This window comes from Lampetra fluviatilis, chromosome 9 (assembly GCF_964198595.1).
Source record: "Lampetra fluviatilis chromosome 9, kcLamFluv1.1, whole genome shotgun sequence".
NCBI lineage: Eukaryota > Metazoa > Chordata > Hyperoartia > Petromyzontiformes > Petromyzontidae > Lampetra > Lampetra fluviatilis.
The window spans coordinates 13009115-13028054 of record NC_136283.1 but is presented as its reverse complement, the minus strand read 5'-3'; the positions used below and the strand labels follow the sequence as shown (position 1 = coordinate 13028054).

The 18940-nt window shown below is 56.6% G+C and overlaps 1 protein-coding gene across 8 annotated transcripts in view; it reads left to right on the top strand.

Annotated features, from left to right (window-relative positions):
- LOC144934227 (zinc finger MIZ domain-containing protein 1-like) overlaps nucleotides 1–18940 on the top strand; it is a 45419-nt gene that overhangs the window by 14072 nt on the left and 12407 nt on the right. For 6 of the 8 annotated variants that reach the window (XM_078859842.1, XM_078859838.1, XM_078859840.1 and 3 more), the window contains exons 2-10: nucleotides 7861–8005; nucleotides 9337–9454; nucleotides 13047–13234; nucleotides 13715–13931; nucleotides 14610–14867; nucleotides 15791–15991; nucleotides 16913–16990; nucleotides 17445–17625; nucleotides 18444–18585. In XM_078859842.1, coding sequence (XP_078715968.1) covers nucleotides 7956–8005; nucleotides 9337–9454; nucleotides 13047–13234; nucleotides 13715–13931; nucleotides 14610–14867; nucleotides 15791–15991; nucleotides 16913–16990; nucleotides 17445–17625; nucleotides 18444–18585 — 1433 coding nt within the window. In that variant the 5' untranslated portion in view covers nucleotides 7861–7955. The remainder of the gene's footprint in view (nucleotides 1–7860; nucleotides 8006–9336; nucleotides 9455–13046; nucleotides 13235–13714; nucleotides 13932–14609; nucleotides 14868–15790; nucleotides 15992–16912; nucleotides 16991–17444; nucleotides 17626–18443; nucleotides 18586–18940) is intronic. The other 2 variants (XM_078859841.1, XM_078859843.1) reach the window with 2 other exon arrangements.

Genomic DNA, 18940 nt, shown 5'->3' with positions numbered 1-18940 from the left:
ATTCTATGATGTGTGTGTCAATATGTGTTTACGTGTGTCTAAGTCCATGCTTGTACACAGCTTCCTGCTTGCTCTGCCTGCCTGCGTGCTCGTTGGGAGAGTTGTGGTTGGAGAGTCGTGTGTCGTAGGGGGGAGGGAGGGAGGGTTCAGCTGTTTCTGTTTAAGCCGAATATTGCAAGAGTGAGCATTCTCACCCCCCCCCCCGAACAAAACAAGGACAACAGCTCCCCATGATGGTGCGGCCTATTGTTGCTGCTGCTTGCTACCGCGGGAGATCTGTGCGTCTGTACACATCGAGTCAAAGCCCCAACCAAAAGTAGCCGCCGATGAATTGGCAAAGTGGAACAGCACTTAACATCCCCCCACCCACCCATCACCGGTTCCTTAGCAACGCCACCTTGAGGTGTTGTTGTGAGTTCTGACTGTAGCGCGGTTGGGGAGTCCCAGCACCCCCGGCCGCCGCGTGTCGTGCCGGGGCTGTTACATCGCTGCGACGTAGCGCACACACACACACACACGGTGTGTTCGCTTGGAGCATATCAATATAGAACCGCAGAGCTCGGGAACATTGTTGGCGCCTGTCTTGGATGTGTGCCGCCTTGCCCGCTCCGTCCCTAGGTTTTCAGTCGTTCTCTCTCTTATCTCGATCATTCGATTGAGGAATCATTCTATCTCGGAATAATACTCTCTCGGAATAATACTCTCTCGATCATTCGATCTCTCTGAATCATTCTCTCCGAATCATTCTCTCTGATTCATTCTCTCCGAGACTGCGTTGTTGTCGTGCTGCAAGTTGCCACGGTGGGGGTCACAGGCGGTGTGCATCTGCCGGTCAGTCGACCCATGCCACATCTGGGTCTTCCCCGTGACCTCCTGCGAGCGGGCGTTCGACACTTCACGTGGCCTCAAAGTGTACCTAGCCTGGCACAGGAGCTGTGGTGGCGTCACTGCTACTTAGTGACGGATGGCGGTTGTTGTGTGTTTATGTAAGTGCAGGCTGGGTGTTGGTGTGTCAGTCAGAAGTAAAACATTTTTTTAAAGTTCAAGTCTTGCTCAGAGGTCCGCTCGGCAGCATCAGCGTCGTCGTCGTCGTCGTCTCGAACTGCGGGGACACTTCCACCGCCGGCTTGGAGACCGCTCCTTGAGACGCGCGCGGTGCAACACGTGTGGGTGATGTAGGGGCACACGGGGTTACACACACAGCGTGATACACACACACACACAGCGGTATACACACACACAGCGTTACACACACACAGCGTTACACACACAGCGTTACGCACACAGCATTACACACACAGCGTTACGCACACAGCGTTACGCACACAGCGTTACGCACACAGCGTTACACACACACACAGCGTTACACACACACACACAGCGGTATACACACACAGCGTTACACACACACAGCGTTACACACACACACACAGCGGTATACACACACAGCGTTACACACACACAGCGTTACACACACACAGCGTTACACACACAGCGTTACACACACACAGCGTTACACACACAGCGTTACGCACACAGCGTTACGCACACAGCGTTACGCACACAGCGTTACACACACACACACAGCGTTACACACACACACACAGCGGTATACACACACAGCGTTACACACACACACACAGCGTTACACACACAGCGTTACACACACACACACAGCGTTACACACACACACACAGCGTTACACACACACACACAGCGGTATACACACACACACAGCGGTATACACACACAGCGTTACACACACACACAGCGTTACGCACACACACACAGCGTTACACACACACACACAGCGGTATACACACACAGCGTTACACACACACACAGCGTTACACACACAGCGTTACACACACACACAGCGTTACACACACACACACAGCGGTATACACACACAGCGTTACACACACACAGCGTTACACACACACACACAGCGTTACACACACAGCGTTACACACACACACAGCGTTACACACACACAGCGGTATACACACAGCGTTACACACACAGCGTTACACACACACACAGCGTTACACACACACAGCGTTATACACACAGCGTTACACACACAGCGTTACACACACACAGCGTTACACACACACACAGCGTTACGCACACACACAGCGTTACACACACACACAGCGTTACATACACACACAGCGTTACATACACACAGCGTTACACACACACACAGCGTTACACACACACACACAGCGGTATACACACACAGCGTTACGCACACACACAGCGTTACACACACACAGCGGTATACACACACAGCGGTATACACACAGCGTTACACACACACACAGCGTTACACACACACAGCGGTATACACACAGCGTTACATACACACAGCGTTACACACACACACAGCGTTATATACACACACGGCAGCAGACTCCACGTGATGCAGATTCACCTTTACCGAGTCATGGGGGGGGGTGGGGGGTAAGCGCTGTTCGCGAGCACCGAGGACCTCTTGAGACTCAATCTGCTACTCATTCAAGGCTGAGTCGACCTAGGGGGGAAGCACAGGCCAGGTTCGGATGCCACTTGCCAAATCTTGGTGTGTGCACGGCTGTGGGAATGCAATCCAGGTCGTGCTGGATTCGTAGCGCAGTGCGCAAACCACTGCCACGCACCCACACACACACGCACGCTGGTGTGTGCGTGTGTGTACAGCGTGTGTATGTGCGTGTGTGTGTGCAGCGTTGTGTTTGTATGAAGAGGTGAACACGCGCGCGTACAAACATCACGGCGTCACGTGGCCCACGGAGTGGGGCGCCAATCTGGCTCGTGTTCAGCAACAACAGATGCACGGGCAATGACACCGCCCACCCAATTGCAGCCCTCCCACCCTCCCTCTCCCACCCTCCCTCTCCCTCCCTCCCTCCCCCTCCCTCCCTCCCCCTATCCCTCCCTCCGCCTCCCTCCCCCTATCCCTCCCTCCCTCCCTCCCACCCTCTCCCTCCCTCCCCTCCCTCCCCCTCCCTCCCTCCCCCTCCCTCCCTCCCTCCCCCTCCCTCTCTCCCCCTATCCCTCCCTCCCCCTCCCTCCCTCCCTCCCCCTCCCTCCCCCTATCCCTCCCTCTCCCTCCCTCCCTCCCCCTCCCTCCCTCCCTCCCCCTCCCTCTTTCCCCCTATCCCTCCCTCCCCCTCCCTCCCCCTATCCCTCCCCCCCCTATCCCTCCCTCCCCCTCCCTCCCTCCCACCCTCTCCCTCCCTCCCCTCCCTCCCTCCCCTCCCTCCCCCTCTCCCTCCCTCCCCCTTCCTCCCTATCCCTCTCACCCCCCTCCCTACTCCTCTGCCCACTCTCCCTCCCGCGTCTTCCCCGCACTCCCTCTCCGCCTGCAGCACCCCTCACTGCCTCCCTCCCTCCCTCCTCACCAACCCCTCCTCACCAACCCCTCCTCACCAACCCCTCCTCACCAATCCCTCCAACCCCCTTGCCTACTCCCTCCCTCCCTCTCCCCTCCTGACATCATCGCTCATCGCCATTCCCACCCCTCGCCTCCATCGCCTCCATCACCTCCATCGCCTCCACCGTCAACATCGACACCCGCCCCGACCCCGTGCTCTGCCCTGGTCGGCTGTGTCTGGGAGGTGGTGTGTGTGTGTGAGTGGGGTGTGTGGGAGGTGTGTGTGTGTGGGAGTGGGGTGTGTGGGAGGTGTGTGTGTGTGTGGTGTGTTGGAGGTGGTGTGTGTGTGTGTGACTGACTGGGAGGTGGTGTGTGTGTGACTGAGTGGGGGGTGTTGGAGGTGGTGTGTGGGGGTGTGGGAGGTGTGTGTGTGTGTGACTGAGTGGGGTGTGTTGGAGGTGTGTGTGTGAGTGTGTGACTGAGTGGGGGTGTTGGTGTGTGTGTGAGTGGTGTGTGTTGGAGGTTGTGTGTGTGTGGGGTGTGTTGGAGGTGGTGTGTGTGTGTCTGAGTGGTGTGTGTGTGGGGTGTGTTGGAGGTGGTGTGTGTGTGTGTCTGAGTGGGGTGTGTTGGAGGTGTGTGTGTGTGTGTGACTGAGTGGTGTGTGTTGGAGGTGGTGTGTGTGTGTGGGGTGTGTTGGAGGTGTGTGTGTGGGGTGTGTTGGAGGTGTGTGTGACTGAGTGGGTGTGTTGGAGGTGTGTGTGTGTGGGGTGTGTTGGAGGTGTGTGTGACTGAGTGGGTGTGTTGGAGGTGTGTGTGTGTGGGGTGTGTTGGAGGTGTGTGTGACTGAGTGGGTGTGTTGGAAGTGTGTGTGTGTGGGGTGTGTTGGAGGTGTGTGTGACTGAGTGGGTGTGTTGGAGGTGTGTGTGACTGAGTGGGTGTGTTGGAGGTGGTGCGTGTCTGTAGTGACGGGGTTGGGCTGTCTGTGCAGCTGGCAGCGTCCCCATTTCACTCTACCCCCCCCATCTCTCTCTCCCTCTTCCCCTCCCCCTTCTCTCCCTGCGTCTCCCTCCTCCTCACCACCACCACCCGTCCTCTGTCACCACCCCTCTCCCTGCCATGTCATCTTGTGTCCGTCCCTCTCCGCTCTCTCCACCCCCCCCACCTCATTCATTCATTGCCCCCACCGCCTCTCACTCTCTGATTCTCTCCCCTCCCTCCCCCTCTCCCTCCCCCTCTCCATCCCCTCTCTCCCCCCTCCCCCACTTCTCCCTCCCATCTCACCCCCCTCCTTTTCGCATCTTGCTAAATCTTGGCTTTGCGAGCCACATCATCAATGCCTTGGCCCAAACCTCCCACCCACCCACCCACCTCCCTTCCCTCGCCAATACTCGCACAACGCCTTACATGTAACTCTCCACACACACTCACGCGTCTCGAGATAGAGATCCCCCGTGTAGCCTCGACATGCTGTTAGGGTCAAGTGCTGTTAGCGAGCATCTATGACAGCCGGAATGGCACACCGAGGGGTGGGTGGCCAGCACCGTCACAAAAGGTGATGCTTACACGCCACACCAGGTACACGTTTAAGTCTGAGTCGACCTAGGGGGGAGGCCTAGGATCTGTTCAGATATTCGCCACTGTGTTTTTGGGGCGTGAGTGGGAATTTAACTCGCCGGGTTTGTAGCGCAGCGTAACACACCTCCCCCAACACACACACACATCCTCCAACACACACACACACACATCTCCCCCAACACACACACACACACATCCTCCAACACACACACCCACACATCTCCCCCAACACACACACACACATCCTCCAACACACACACCCACACATCTCCCCCAACACACACACACATCCTCCAACACACACACCCACACATCAACACACACAACTCCATGCAAAGGCAAAGATCCCCCCGATAGCATGTAACAGACTGTAGGGGCAAGTGCTGTTAGCGAGCACCTATGAAGGCCGGCACGGCACACGAGGGGGTGGGTGGCCAGCACCACGCCCGGCACGCATCTCTCCACACACACTGAGCCCTAAACACACCACCCCTCTCGAAGCACACACACACACACATCCTCGTACACACCTCAACACACACACGCACATCGTGTGTACTATACACACACACACGCTGCAGTGTCCGGATCTCTATAGTGTGTATATTATGTACGTGTACATTGAGTGTACAATACATATTTCTGGTCTGTACACACACACACAGCGGTGACATCAACGTCTCTGGCCGTGACATCTTGACACGTCTCTATTTAGCGTGTGTACACCACGGGCGCGTGAACGGCGTGGGCATGTGCGTTGTAGCGCGCGTGCGTTGTAGCGCGCGTGCGTTGTAGCGCGCGTGCGTCGTAGCGTGCGTCGTAGCGTGCGTCGTAGCGTGCGTGCGTTGTAGCGTGCGTGCGTGCGTTGTAGCGTGCGTGCGTGCGTTGTAGCGTGCGTGCGTTGTAGCGTGCGTGCGTTGTAGCGTGCGTGCGTTGTAGCGTGTACTAGGACGACTGCATTGTGTGTGTGTAGAGATAGCGCGGCGTGTGTGTGTGTCACGCGTGTGCTGGCTGCTGCTGCTGCTATGCAGCCTTGATTACAGCCACATTTCACTTCTCCATCCCCTGGGGCCACGGGGCTGCATCTCGCGTGGACCAGTATTCACAGTAACGCAGCAGCAGCAGTAGCAGCAGTAGCAGCAGCTATACCACAGTGTGCTGACTACCCATCACAGGCATATCCCCCAGTGGTAGTAGCCGGTAGCTATACCGCAGTATACTGGCTACGTACTCGGGCTGAACGATTAATCGATTTCAAATCGAAATTGCAATTTGAAACGATGCGATTGGCAAGTCGCAAAGGCTGCGATTTTTTGCGATTTGAAAAGTCCTGTTACTTATGGCAATTGGTTTATTATTTTTATTATAACTTTATTTTTTTAAAATTAAAAAATTGCGGTATGTTTGATTGTTCAATTTCAATTAAAACATTTTAATAAATGCATGTTGGAAGCAATTCATATATTTTGATGGTATCATGCGGTAATGCTCCATCACATGTTTTAAATCTATTACACAGTGAATATTGAACTGAAGCTTGACTTACATTTTTTATCGCAAATCGCAAGATGTCAGAAAAATCGCAATTAGATATTTCCCCCAAATCGTTCAAGCCCGACTACACACCACATTCATACCCCAGTGCTAGGAGCCGGTAGCTGTGTAACAAACTAGCGCTGTGGGTCACTCCATCCCAAGTCACTCCTTGCAAGTGAAACTATCCTCGTCTGTCTTGCGTTCTCAGCCGGTTAAACAAGCACACACTCGTGTGTACATAGCCCCAGCTATTTCAGTCCACGGGGCATGTACAACACACAAGACGTGTGTGTGTGTGTGACGGGGGCGGACTGCCTTGTACGTTCCACCGATTACCCGAGTTCGATTCCCAAGCGCAGCTTATAGCATCAGTCGCAAGTGTATTGTAGCTCAGCCCGTCGCGAGCCTCTCTCTCCCCTGAGGTTGTCTCGGTATTCACCGAGTACTTGGTTCAGACGTGTCAACACCACCAGCGCGGGATGAAGCCCTGGGGGTGGGAGGCAGAGAGGTTGGCTCTAGGCGTGGTACTGAACACATCGTCACCTTCTCGTGTGCCAATGCCGACGTTGATAGGTGCTCGCTAACGCCACTTGCTCCATCACTCTGTCTGGCTAAACAGATGACATTATCTTTCCATGCGCGCGCGCGCGTGAATGTGTAATCAAGCAAATGTGCCGTGAAGCCCATGTGGGACGCGCACTGCCCTCCGCTGCCCTCTGCTGCCCTCTGCTGACTGCGATGCGCGTGTCGCTTCGTGCGCTGGTGGTGGACACGTGGTGTGTGTGTGTGCCCTTGCGCGCGTTGTGTTGTGGGTACACACGGTGGCACGTGGTGGGGACGTGGTGTATTTGCGGTGAAGACACCATGCGTAGAAATATTTCACATCTCGATTGGAAGCTCATCTCGTTAGGACTGCTATTTTTAGTTTGTCGTCCTTGCCCTGCGCCTCCGATTAGCGCGGTTGGCTACGTACGGTGCGACAGAAGTTCAACGCACGTACACATCCGTCGTGGTTATTACACGTTGCGTGCAGTGGCGCGCCACGGTGCCCCACGTGGCGCTTATCTTCGCTATGTGCGGTTGTGCCGCGTGGATCTCCTCGCTGTACCCCCCCCCCCCCACGTCTCAACACCGCATTCCTCTCGCCGCAAAAAAAATCCATCGCGCATCCCATTTCAGAAAAATCCATCGCGCCCCCCAAAAGCAATTACAGCAAAATCCCTAAACGACACCTAAAGGAATCCTATAGCGGCCCCCAGGATTTCCGATACCGTTATAGAACCGCGAAGCCGCCACCGCCGCCAGTGACCGTACTCATCCCTGTGATCCCCCCCCGCCTCTCGCCCCCTTGTGTGCCCCCCCCCCAATCACAGCGCTGCTGTCGTCCTGGTGTGAGGACCTCGGCCGCCTGCTGCTGCTGCGCCACCAGAAGACGCGGCAGAGCGAGGGGGGCGCCAAGCTCACCCCGATGCAGCCGGGGATGAACGCCATGAAGCCCAATCTCCCGCCTCCGCACGGGTACCAGCCACTCGCCAGCCCCACTCGCCCACATCCACCCCTCCCGCTCTTCACCCCCGCTCGCCCGCATCCACCCCTCCCGCTCTTCACCCCCGCTCGCCCGCATCCACCCCTCTTCACCCCCGCTCGCCCGCATCCACCCCTCCCGCTCTCCACCCCCTGCAACAATCACCAACAGTCACCAAACACCACCAGTGCGAACACAAGGGTCCCCCTTTTGTAGCCTTTAACCGGCTGTTAGGGCAAGTGCCATTTGCGAGTAGCAACTATGAAAGCCGACACGGCACACAAGGGCGTGGATTGCCAGCACCACACCTGACCACCTCTGTCTTCCCAGTGGCGATGTTTACACACCACACCAGGTATTCAATTGAGGCTGAGTCGACCTAAGGGAGGCCCAGGACCGGTTCAGATAATCGTCACCGGTGTTGGCAGTGAGCGGGAATGGAACTCGGGTCGCCGGGTTTGTAGCGCGACCTGCTAACTGCTGTGCCACCGCTCCCCACGGTACAGACAGACACACCCTGACGCACGCACGCGGCCAGCCCCAATGCGGCCGCGGTTTCCGTGACCGAGAAATGGATTCGGCGGCTGCGGCGGCGGGAGCAGCAGCACGCTGCAGCCACCGCCGCCATTAGCCGCCCCTCTCGAGTAATTAAGTGGGGAGGGCTTTGCCGCGGCTTTGTTTGTCGTGCGCAGGGTGAGGCAGCGGGTGACTGTCGGGCTAATTGAATCTGCCCTGCGCTCCGTGCGAGGGCGGCGCTAATTACACGGGGGGGTACACGGTGACATTTCAATTGGAGTGGCTGCTGGGGTTGAGACGCGGGGGCGGAATCGTGCCGTGAGGTTGCGTGCGTGCAGCGTGCGCAGCGTGCGGTGTGCTTGCCGGCCCGTACTTGCGGGAGGTTTAACCGAGACGCGGTGTGGCCGGGGCAGGTGCTGCGTGAACGCTAGTCGCCCCCCAAATCAGTTAACGCGCAACACCCGGTCTGCCCCATGACCTGCTGGCGAGCCCTTGTTGCCGACGTTCCACGTGGCATCGAAGTGCACCTGTACCTGGCACGTGTGCCTAGTGATGTCTCTGCGGGTTAGAATTACTTCTCTGTTGCGGTCTCTAATCCCCGCATTCGTAGCCCCGATAACGTGACTATAATTAATTGTGACATCGCGTAAATATTATGAGTAAAGCGGCCGCGTCAAGCTCGGCAACGCGATTGAGCGCCGTCGCTGGGGTGACCTGCTGAAGACTCACTGCGTGTGTCTGTGCGTGTACGTGTGTCTGTGCGTGTACGTTTGTGTGTGCGCGTACATTTGTGTGTGCGCGATCGCAGGGACGGCCCATTCACATACAACGAGTCCGTGCCGTGGCCACAGAACCCGAACCAGCCGCCGGGGTCGCTCTCCGTCGTCACCACGGTGTGGGGCGTCACCAACACCACGCAGAGCCAGGTGGCGTACTCACGCACGCACACACGAACGCACCGCCAGCAGATATACGCGGACAGAGGGCACACGTGTGGGTAGGCCTACATGTGGCACAGTGAGAAAGATGAAGATCCCCCTGTAGCCCGACGCAGACTTGGGGAAGAAGGTGATGCCGTTAGCGAGCGCCAGCGAACAACAACACGGCGCACGAGGGGGTGGTGTGGCCAGCATCGTGCCCGGCCGCCTTTGTCTCCCCAGTGCTGACATTTGCTACACACTGCCACCAGGTGGTCATTTAAGGCTGAGTCGACATAGGGACTTTGGGGAGGCTCCGGACCGGTTCAGATATTCTTCACTTGACGTTGGCCGTAAGCGAGAATCGAACTCGGGTCGCCAGGTTCGTAGAGCAGCGGACCGACCACCGCGCTACCGCTGCACGCACACACGCACACGCACACACGGACACACACGCACACGCACAGACACACGCACGCACACGCACGGACACGCACACGCACGGACGCACACGCACGGACGCACACGCACGGGCACGCACATGCACACGCACGCACACGCACGGGCACGCACACACGCGCACGCACGGACACACACGGACATGCACGGACACGGGACACGTGCCAGCCGTGTCCTACGCACTCGGCCCACGTGCGTCAGGAGCGACCGAGGCCAAGGTCAGAATTTCCATTCGGTGCTCTGCGCCCACGGCTATCACTGCGCAGAGTCACGCGTGTATTTTTAGCCGCAGCGATAGGCAACGGACACACGCTACGCACGGACACATGCTCGTATATGCATGTGCGCATGCACACACACAAATCAATGAGCGCGCACAAAGACACACACGTACACATTCACTCAGCCATACGTGCACAAAAGACAGTGGGTAGCCATTACTATGCCAAGCCACCTTTGTCTCCCCAATTATACTGTTTACACACCATACCAGGTGCTCATTTAAGGCAGAATTGACCATTTATGCACACAAAAGACAAAACAGCTCCCGATTTAACTGTTGGGATGAGTAGAGTTATTAAGCCATCGCTGTGCACAGGGGTGTGGTGTGGCCAGCTCGACTCCCTGAAGCCTTTGTCTCTTCACTGCTGATGTTCACACTCAGCACCAGGTGCCGAGTCAACCTAGGGCAGCCTAGGACAGGCCAGATACAACTTGACAGCTTACCACTGATGTTATGAATGGTTGAGAATACAACCAGGGTCACCGAAGGTCCGTCGTGCAGTGTGATAAATAGCACAGCACCACACACACATGTACCCCACCCGTACGTACACACATGCTTATGCACACACTAACACGTACAAATGTTTACAGAGATAAAGATCCCCCGCATAGCCTTAAAACGTTTTTGGGGCAAGTGCTGTTTGCGAGCAACTATGAAGTTCGGAAAAACGACACACCAGGGGGTGGGTGGCCAGTACCACGCCTGGCCGCCTTTGTCGCCCCAATTATACTGCCTCAATTAAGGCTGAGTCAACTTAAGGGAGGCCCAGAAACGGTTCAAATATTCGCCACTGTTATTGGTTGTGAGCGGAAATCGAACTCGGGTCGCGCAGCACGCTAACCGCTACGCTACCTCTCGCGACACGTACGTACACATGCACAAGAAATTAAAACAAAGATATAGATCCCCCAGACTGTTGTTGAAAATGCTGTCGGCAAGTGCCTATTGAGGCCGCCAATGTTCACACTCGATCTCCTGTCCTGAGCCAAGGCTGGTGGTGGCGGTGGTGGGCGGTACAGAGGATGAACTCGTGACGTTTGTTCCCAGACTCGACTCTCTGCCGATCTCCAACTGTGATACGGCTCGCAGGCAGTGTTTAGACAGACGGAGTTCTTTATTTAACCGCGCGAGAAAGAGAGAGCCCCACTGAGATTCGCACGTCTTTTACAAGGGAGACCCAGGGCACGCAGAGGACACAAGCGTGCGCCCGCCGGCGCGCAGCTATTAATCCGACGCAACACGTGTAGCACAAGGACGCCACGGCGTGCAAGCGACGCACGTCAAACAACAACAACACGGCGCAGCCCGTGACAATACAGCGACTTGCATTACCGAGTCAACGAAAATGACAGAGCTGGCAACGTGTTTCGGGCAATGGCCCTTGTATGGAACACGTGGGACAGAGGCCTTTCGTCTTTCGCACAGCACACAGAGAGAGGCCGCTTTGAGCCTCTTTGGCCTGTGTGAAAAGTATACAGAACGTCGCCCATTTAATATTTTGTATTCAGGCCACAGTGTTATTGACTAATGTGCGCCACAGCGGCACCATACTGACTCGGTTAGAAGGCCTTGAGATGATGTGTCGGTAATGCGTGAACGGCGGTTGTCTTGTGGATAGGCTGGCCCCAACCACAGTAATGTGGAATTACCATCACAGGATCAAGACCGCCACCTGAGAATTGAACTCACTCGAGGACGGCGACACCTTCACCGTTGACGTGGCATTACCGGGGTTCTTGACTCTTTCATTGTTTTCATGATGATCATCATCTTCATCAGGGCCCCCCCCCCCACACGAACCCCCACTTGCGTTCACGAGCTCCCCACGCAGCGTCGCGCCTCTTGATGCTCAACACCAGAAGCGGGGAGCCGTCTTGTCTGGTGGCGCGCGCGGTAAATGAAGTCAAATCAAACTACATTTGCGCTCAGAATTAAAAACGTGTAATTAGTGGGAAAATTGGAGCGAAAATTTAAATTGGCGACGGTTGACGACTAATTTGGCTCCGTGAAATCAACACGCGTGCCTGCAGAGTGGACACGTTTGACCGCGAGCGAGCGTGCGTGTCTGTGCACGCGAGTGCGTGCGTGTGCATCAGCGGCGGAACTAAGAGGGGGGCAGTGGGGATAATTGCGCCCCCCGCCCCTATTCTTGATCCGACTCAAGGGTGTGTGTGCGTGTGTGGAAGGGGTGGGGGGGCAAGGAGGGGGGGGGGGGGCACGAGGAGGGTGGCATTGATGTGCCGTGGGGAACGGTGGCGCAGTTGATGCCCTGCGCTACGAACCCAGCGGCCCCGAGGTCGAAAACCGCTCGCCGAGTCCATAGCGCAGCGAAGATCTGAACTGGTACTGGGCCTCCTCTAGGTTTGACAAAGGCAGCAGGGCCCTCATGTGCCATGCCGGCCTTCATAGGTGCTCGCTAACAGGGCTTGCCCCAACAGTCTGTTAAAGGCCATATAGGGGGACGTTTGTCTTTTAATTCGTGTGCCCCAGCATGTGTGCGCATGCTCGTGTCTGTGTGTGCTTACAACTGGTTTTAACTTTGCATTTGCAACTAACATAGCTGAACTTTGACCAGGTTTAGTTTTGGGTTTTACTGTTTAACTGAGTTTAACGATGTCACTGGTTTAAGTCGCTCGCTGCGCACGCAACCGCGCGGTTCGGCCTTGCCCTCGGCAGCGAGTAAGTTGACAAACGCATCCAGGCAGGGACCCTCCTGAAAACCAGTCTCGAGGATTTCCGAATAAACAAACAAACGACCGTCTTCACGAATTCATCCCCCGCTCGTTTTTCAAACGCACGTGTGCATATGCGCCCCCCATCCCATCGCCCCGATCGCCTCGATCGCCTGCTTTACAGGTTCTGGGAAACCCCATGTCCAACAATCCGGGGCTGCCAGGCAACAACCCTGGCATGACGTCGCCCCAGTTCTCCAATCAGCAGCAACCCTTCCAGGGCGGCGGAGGCAACGCTGGCAAGATGTACATTCAGCAGGGGATGTACGCCCGCGGGGGTTACCCCGGGGCGGGGGCCGGATACCCTGGCAGGTGAGGAGGGCACACGGGGTCAGAGGGGGGGACGCGGTTATCCCTCTCGGGGATGTCCGCCTCGGGGGTAACGGGGTCAGAGGTGGGGGGATGGGAGGCGACAGGTTACTATGACAACAGTGGTGACCGACTTTGGACGTGGTGGTGATCACGGCAAGTTTGTGATAACGCTGCTTGCGGTGAAGGCGATGACAGAGGCGTGTTGGAGGCGGTTGTGATGAAAATGGTGATGATGACCAGTGTTGGTGACGGTGTTGGTGGTGCTCATATGATTGGTGACGTTAGTGGTGATGGTGATGTTGGATTATAATAATGATCGTGATGTTGGTAACTTGGATGATGATGATGATGGTGATATTAGCAATGGTGATGCTGAAGAGGTTGGTGTTGGTGGTGATGATTATAGTGATGTTAATATTGGTGACGAATAGAGAGCTGATGAATGTTGATGATGATGTTGGTGATGATGTGTGTGAGCAGCTCTCAACCACGCGGTAGCTTTCCCCAGCCCGCAGCAGCTGCTGCTGCCGCTGCTGTTGCCGCGGCGGCTGCCACGGCAACAGCCACCGCCACGGCAACTGTTGCCGCCCTCCAGGAGAAACAGAACCAAGAGATGGGCCAGTATGGAGCGGTGCGTACCATTGAACCCGAGGGGGTGGCACACGGAACATACCACTACGATCACGGGGGGTGTAGGGTCAGTACTGCACAGTCTGCGTGTGCGCACGTCTGTTTGCATGTATGCTCACACACAAATGTGTACTGCAGTGGTTGGGTGTGGGGGGCAAGGAATGTACCCCACTGCATTCACAGGGGTGGCTTGCAGCATACCACTGTGTTGTATTTACTAGTACGGCATAGTCTGTACCACTAGATTCAGACGTGATCTAATCATTTTGGTGATACTGCACAAGCACAAATAATTAACTGAACGAATTCGTCGAAAACACTGTGGTCTTAAAAGTAAAAATATACAATTGGTCACTCTTCGGTCAATGGCCCTTCTTCATAGCACATGACATGTTTGTATAGACAAATGTGTTGAGTTATATTTATAGAGCAGCTTGGAGCTTACCACTGTGCTCACTAGCGTAGTATGGCCTGTACCACTACGTTCACAGATTTGGCTTGGAACGTACCACTATGCTCACTACGGTAGTGCAGCGCAGCCTGTACCACTGCAATCACAGGATTGGCTTAGGGCATACCACTTAATTGTGTTCACCATTGTGGCATAGCCTGTACCACTGCAGTAGCAGCATTGACCTACAATTGCTCTTGCGGGTACACTTTCTCTTCCACGCGTCTAATATCGGCTCCCCCCTTCGCTTTGGTGTCCCCCTCCCCCCACCACCTTTGTGCCCCACCCCTACAGGTTTGCTCCTCTTTCCAGATGGGCCCCGGGCAACCCTACCAGAACCAGTTCCTGAGCCAGCCGGGTCCACGCGGGGGGCCCGGCATGTCGGGCCCCATGAACCCGCAGGGCATGTCGCGGCCGCCGGGCCTGGGGCCCCTGTACCCGGCGCCGCCCGGGCAGCGCATGGGGCAGCAGGCGGGGGGCGGGTACCCCCCCGGGCACGGCGCCCAGCGCGTTGGCCCGCAGATGGGAATGAAACGCGCCTATCCGGGAGAGGTGAGGGAGGGGAGGGGAGGGGAGGGGGGGGATAGGCACAGCGTGTGGGGCACATGCAGGGGGTACTTGGCAACGGAGGCCAATTAAATGTGGAGAGGATAATGGGGCATTGTGGGAATAGGAGAATTGGGGGGGGGGGGGTTATGATGGATCATAGAGGGTCTGTAGGCCGGTGGAGGGACATGGTATTAGGGGGGGCTGAATGCCATGAGGGTCACGCGGATGACAGGAGACACAGGAGAACACGGAGTTGCGTTTTTTGCCCTTGGACACGCGCAGCCCCTAAAGGGGGGGGGCGCCCTCCGCATGGCCAAACGGAGGCTCACTGGTGGGTCAGGCTTGACAAACTCGTAGTGGCTCAAGCAGAAATAGGCCGCCTAAACAAGCCAACAGGTGACTATAAATAAATGAGATGCGAGGCGCAAATAGCAGGCGCTGGTGGGCTTAATAATAACCGTCGCTGCAGAAAGCTGGAGAAAATCCCTCGAGACACACATCTACTGCTATAAATACAGAGCTAAACTGGCAGTGGCCTCCTCGTGGTGCACGTGCGGAGTGTGGGGTAGTTGGTTTTACGTGGGGAGCGGTGGCATAGCGGTTATCTCACCGCGGGACGGACCCGGCGATCGGGTTTCGATCCCCGGCCACATCGATCTTAAATTTCGCCGCGTAAAATAATTCATTGGGGGTAAATTTACACTGAACGTGTTTCATTCAGCTGAACACTGGGCTCCCTGTTGGTTGACTCTGCCTTAAATAACTACCTGGTGTGGTGTGCAAACATCAACGCTGGGGAGATAAAGGCACCCAGGTGCGGTGTTGGCCACCCACCTAAGTGCTCGCTCGAAGCACTTGCTATGCCGGGATCTTTGTGTTTGCTAACACATGCGTATGTGTGTCTGTGTGTGTCTGTGTGTGTGTAGGGCTATGGTCCCCAGTATCCTGGTGGAGGTCCTCAGTATGGAGGAGCCCAAGGGGGTCAGTTCCCGCAAGCCGCCCCCCAGCGAACCCTGGCCTCCCCGGGCTACCCCGGGCAGCGGCTGCCCGGGCAACCGGGCGGGCAGTACCCGCCCAACCCGGCCATGGGCCAGTACCCCAACCCCAGCATGAGCCAGTACTACAAGGTACGTGGGTCACCCCTGACGGTCGCTCTGCTTGTGTGCGGCCTGGTGGCATCTGTGAGCCTACCGGACATCTGTGAAAGAAGAGCTTCGGAGCTCGCCGGATTTCTTCCAGTCTAAATAAAGATTCTGATTCTCATTTAAGACGTCGATCGTCCTGCTCGGAGTGAACCTAGCCTGGCACAGATGCCGCAGCGACGTGACGTCGCCACCGCTTCGGGCATCACGATGCGCACCCCACCGAGCGGTTTGATGAGTTGTAACAATTAAGAGGTGGTGCACCGATTCCAGAATAATTTATTTTGTGTCTTGATTTTTACCATCTCGTTTGCATTGCTTTGCGTGTTTTTCATCTCGATTGCACAGTTTTGGCAGTGTTGTTATTAGCCAAAATGTAACGCTGGGGGGAATAAATCATCATTGCATAAATCAGCGTCTCGTCTCACTCGCACGCACGATTTGATTCACGCGTTGCGAATGCGAGAATAGATGCTTAATCCGTGGCTTGATGCATTGTCACGTGCCCATCTTTAAAGCGAAGCACTTGGGCTGGCTGTCCTGGGCTGTCCGGCGCAAGCTCTCAAACCACGTTCAGGAGAAAGTGAGGACTTCAAAGTTAGAGCCAGGCACCCTTACAGCAGCAGTCTGTTGATATCACAGCGGCGTCACTCAGGCAATGAATGGCTGTGGAATAACCTCACGATTGCACGACCACATTCAGGACCTCCCCAAGGTTGACTCGGGCATAATTGACGACCTAGCACTGTACGAGATCAACATTGGCGCTGGGAAGACAAAGACGGCGAGAATAATTAGCGCAACAGTATTATGCCCAGTGCCGTGTGCCGGCTCGCTAACTGCGTGCTCTTAGCCATGCTCATAGGATGGTGTCCATTGTCGTTGTGTGCGCGTGTGTGCGTGCAGCCCCAGGAACAGTACAGCACCCAGAACTCCAGCTTCCCTGCGGGCAGCTACGGCTATGGACAGCAAGCGTACCCTGGGGTACGTCTCCACACACGCACACTCGCGTGCCATGCATCACGATCCTCCGTGGACTCGCCCTCGCCTCTACATCTCACTTCTCTCCACACACTCTGCACTCCAACATCCAAGTCCACCAGTAAACCTTCACCGAGTAGGAGGTCGCTCATTCCCCTCTGCTCCCCCAGCCGTCTGTGCTATCGACTCCCTGCCTCTGTTCAAGTCCAAGCTCAAGGCCTTCAGAACCAGTCCTGGCCCTCCGCTAGGTCGATTCAGCCTTAAATTTGTACCTCCTGCGATGTGTAGAAACATGAACACTGTGGAGACAAAAAGCGTGATGCTGTGCCCACCACTCCCCCGCGCCCACCCCCAACTTCCTCCTTGCCACCTTTAATTGGTGCTCGCAAACAGCTCTTGACCCAACAGTTTGTTAAAGCTATACGGCGGATCTTGTGTGTGTGTGCGCATTGTGCAGGCGAGGGGGATGCCCGGTTACCCCCACTCCCCGATCCCCGGGAACCCGACCCCGCCGGTGACCCCGGGGAGCCACGTGCCGCCGTACCTGTCCCCCAGCCAGGACGTGAAGCCCCACTACCCACCCGACGTGAAGCCGCCGTACCCCCCCGACGTCAAGCTGGGTCTGGTCCCGCCGACAGGTGAGCGCCCATCACACGACGGCGAGAGGAACGGCGACGCACGTATGCACGCACGCGTAGGCGCACACACACGCGTAGGCGCACACGCACAACAAAAACAACAACCGCCATTCGCCACTAAGTGGCGGTGAAGTCACCACGGCGCTTGTGCCAGGCTCAGTGCACTTTAAGGCCACGTGAAGTGTCGAACGTCCGCTGGCAGGAGATCACAGGACAGACCCAGGTGCCACGGGTTGACCGAGATCAGTCATCACACGCACACGTAGACACGCACAATAACACGCCTGTCTACATGCACAGATGCACACACACGGGTTCAAACACACTCACTCGCGGAAACACGGAAAACGATAATCGCACCTGGACACGTGCACTCTTGATTCACACACACATGGACACACAAAGACAAAGGTCACCCATATAGCCTCAATAAACTTTTGGGGCAAGTGCTGTCAGCGACCACCATGGACACACACGTGTGCACACAGGCATGTGGACACCGACTCCTACACGTTGACGGACACCCATGGTCTCACACACAAGGACACGTGGACACGTACGCACACATGCAGACACACATCACACGTGCAGACACATGCAGACACATGCATACTTGATTAGATTTATAGATTGCCAACTATCGTGAGAGTTCCAAACCGGATGTGAAGTCGTCTCATAGTCGTGCCAGATAGGTGGACGTGTTACGATGGAACCTGACAAGCGCGTCGCCCATCTCGTTGTCCGTAGCTGTGCGCGTGTGCGCGTGGCTGACCCCGCCCCGCCCCTCCCTGCAACCCCCCCCCCCCCCCCATGTCCAGGGAACCCCGGGGATGAGCTGCGTCTCACGTTTCCGGTGAGGGACGGCATCGTGCTGGAGCCGTTCCGCCTGGAGCACAACCTCGCCGTCTCCAACCACGTGTTCCACCTGCGCCAGTCCGTGCACCAGACCCTCATGTGGAGGTGAGCCGGGACTCCGCACACCCCACCACTGCACGCTCTCCACCGTGCACGCTCTCCACCACTGCACGCTCTCCACCGTGCACGCTCTCCACCGTGCACGCTCTCCACCGTGCACGCTCTCCACCGTGCACGCTCTCCACCGTGCACGCTCTCCACCGTGCACGCTCTCCACCACTGCACGCTCTCCACCGTGCACGCTCTCCACCGTGCACGCTCTCCACCGTGCACGCTCTCCACCGTGCACGCTCTCCACCGTGCACGCTCTCCACCGTGCACGCTCTCCACCGTGCACGCTCTCCACCGTGCACGCTCTCCACCGTGCACGCTCTCCACCGTGCACGCTCTCCACCACTGC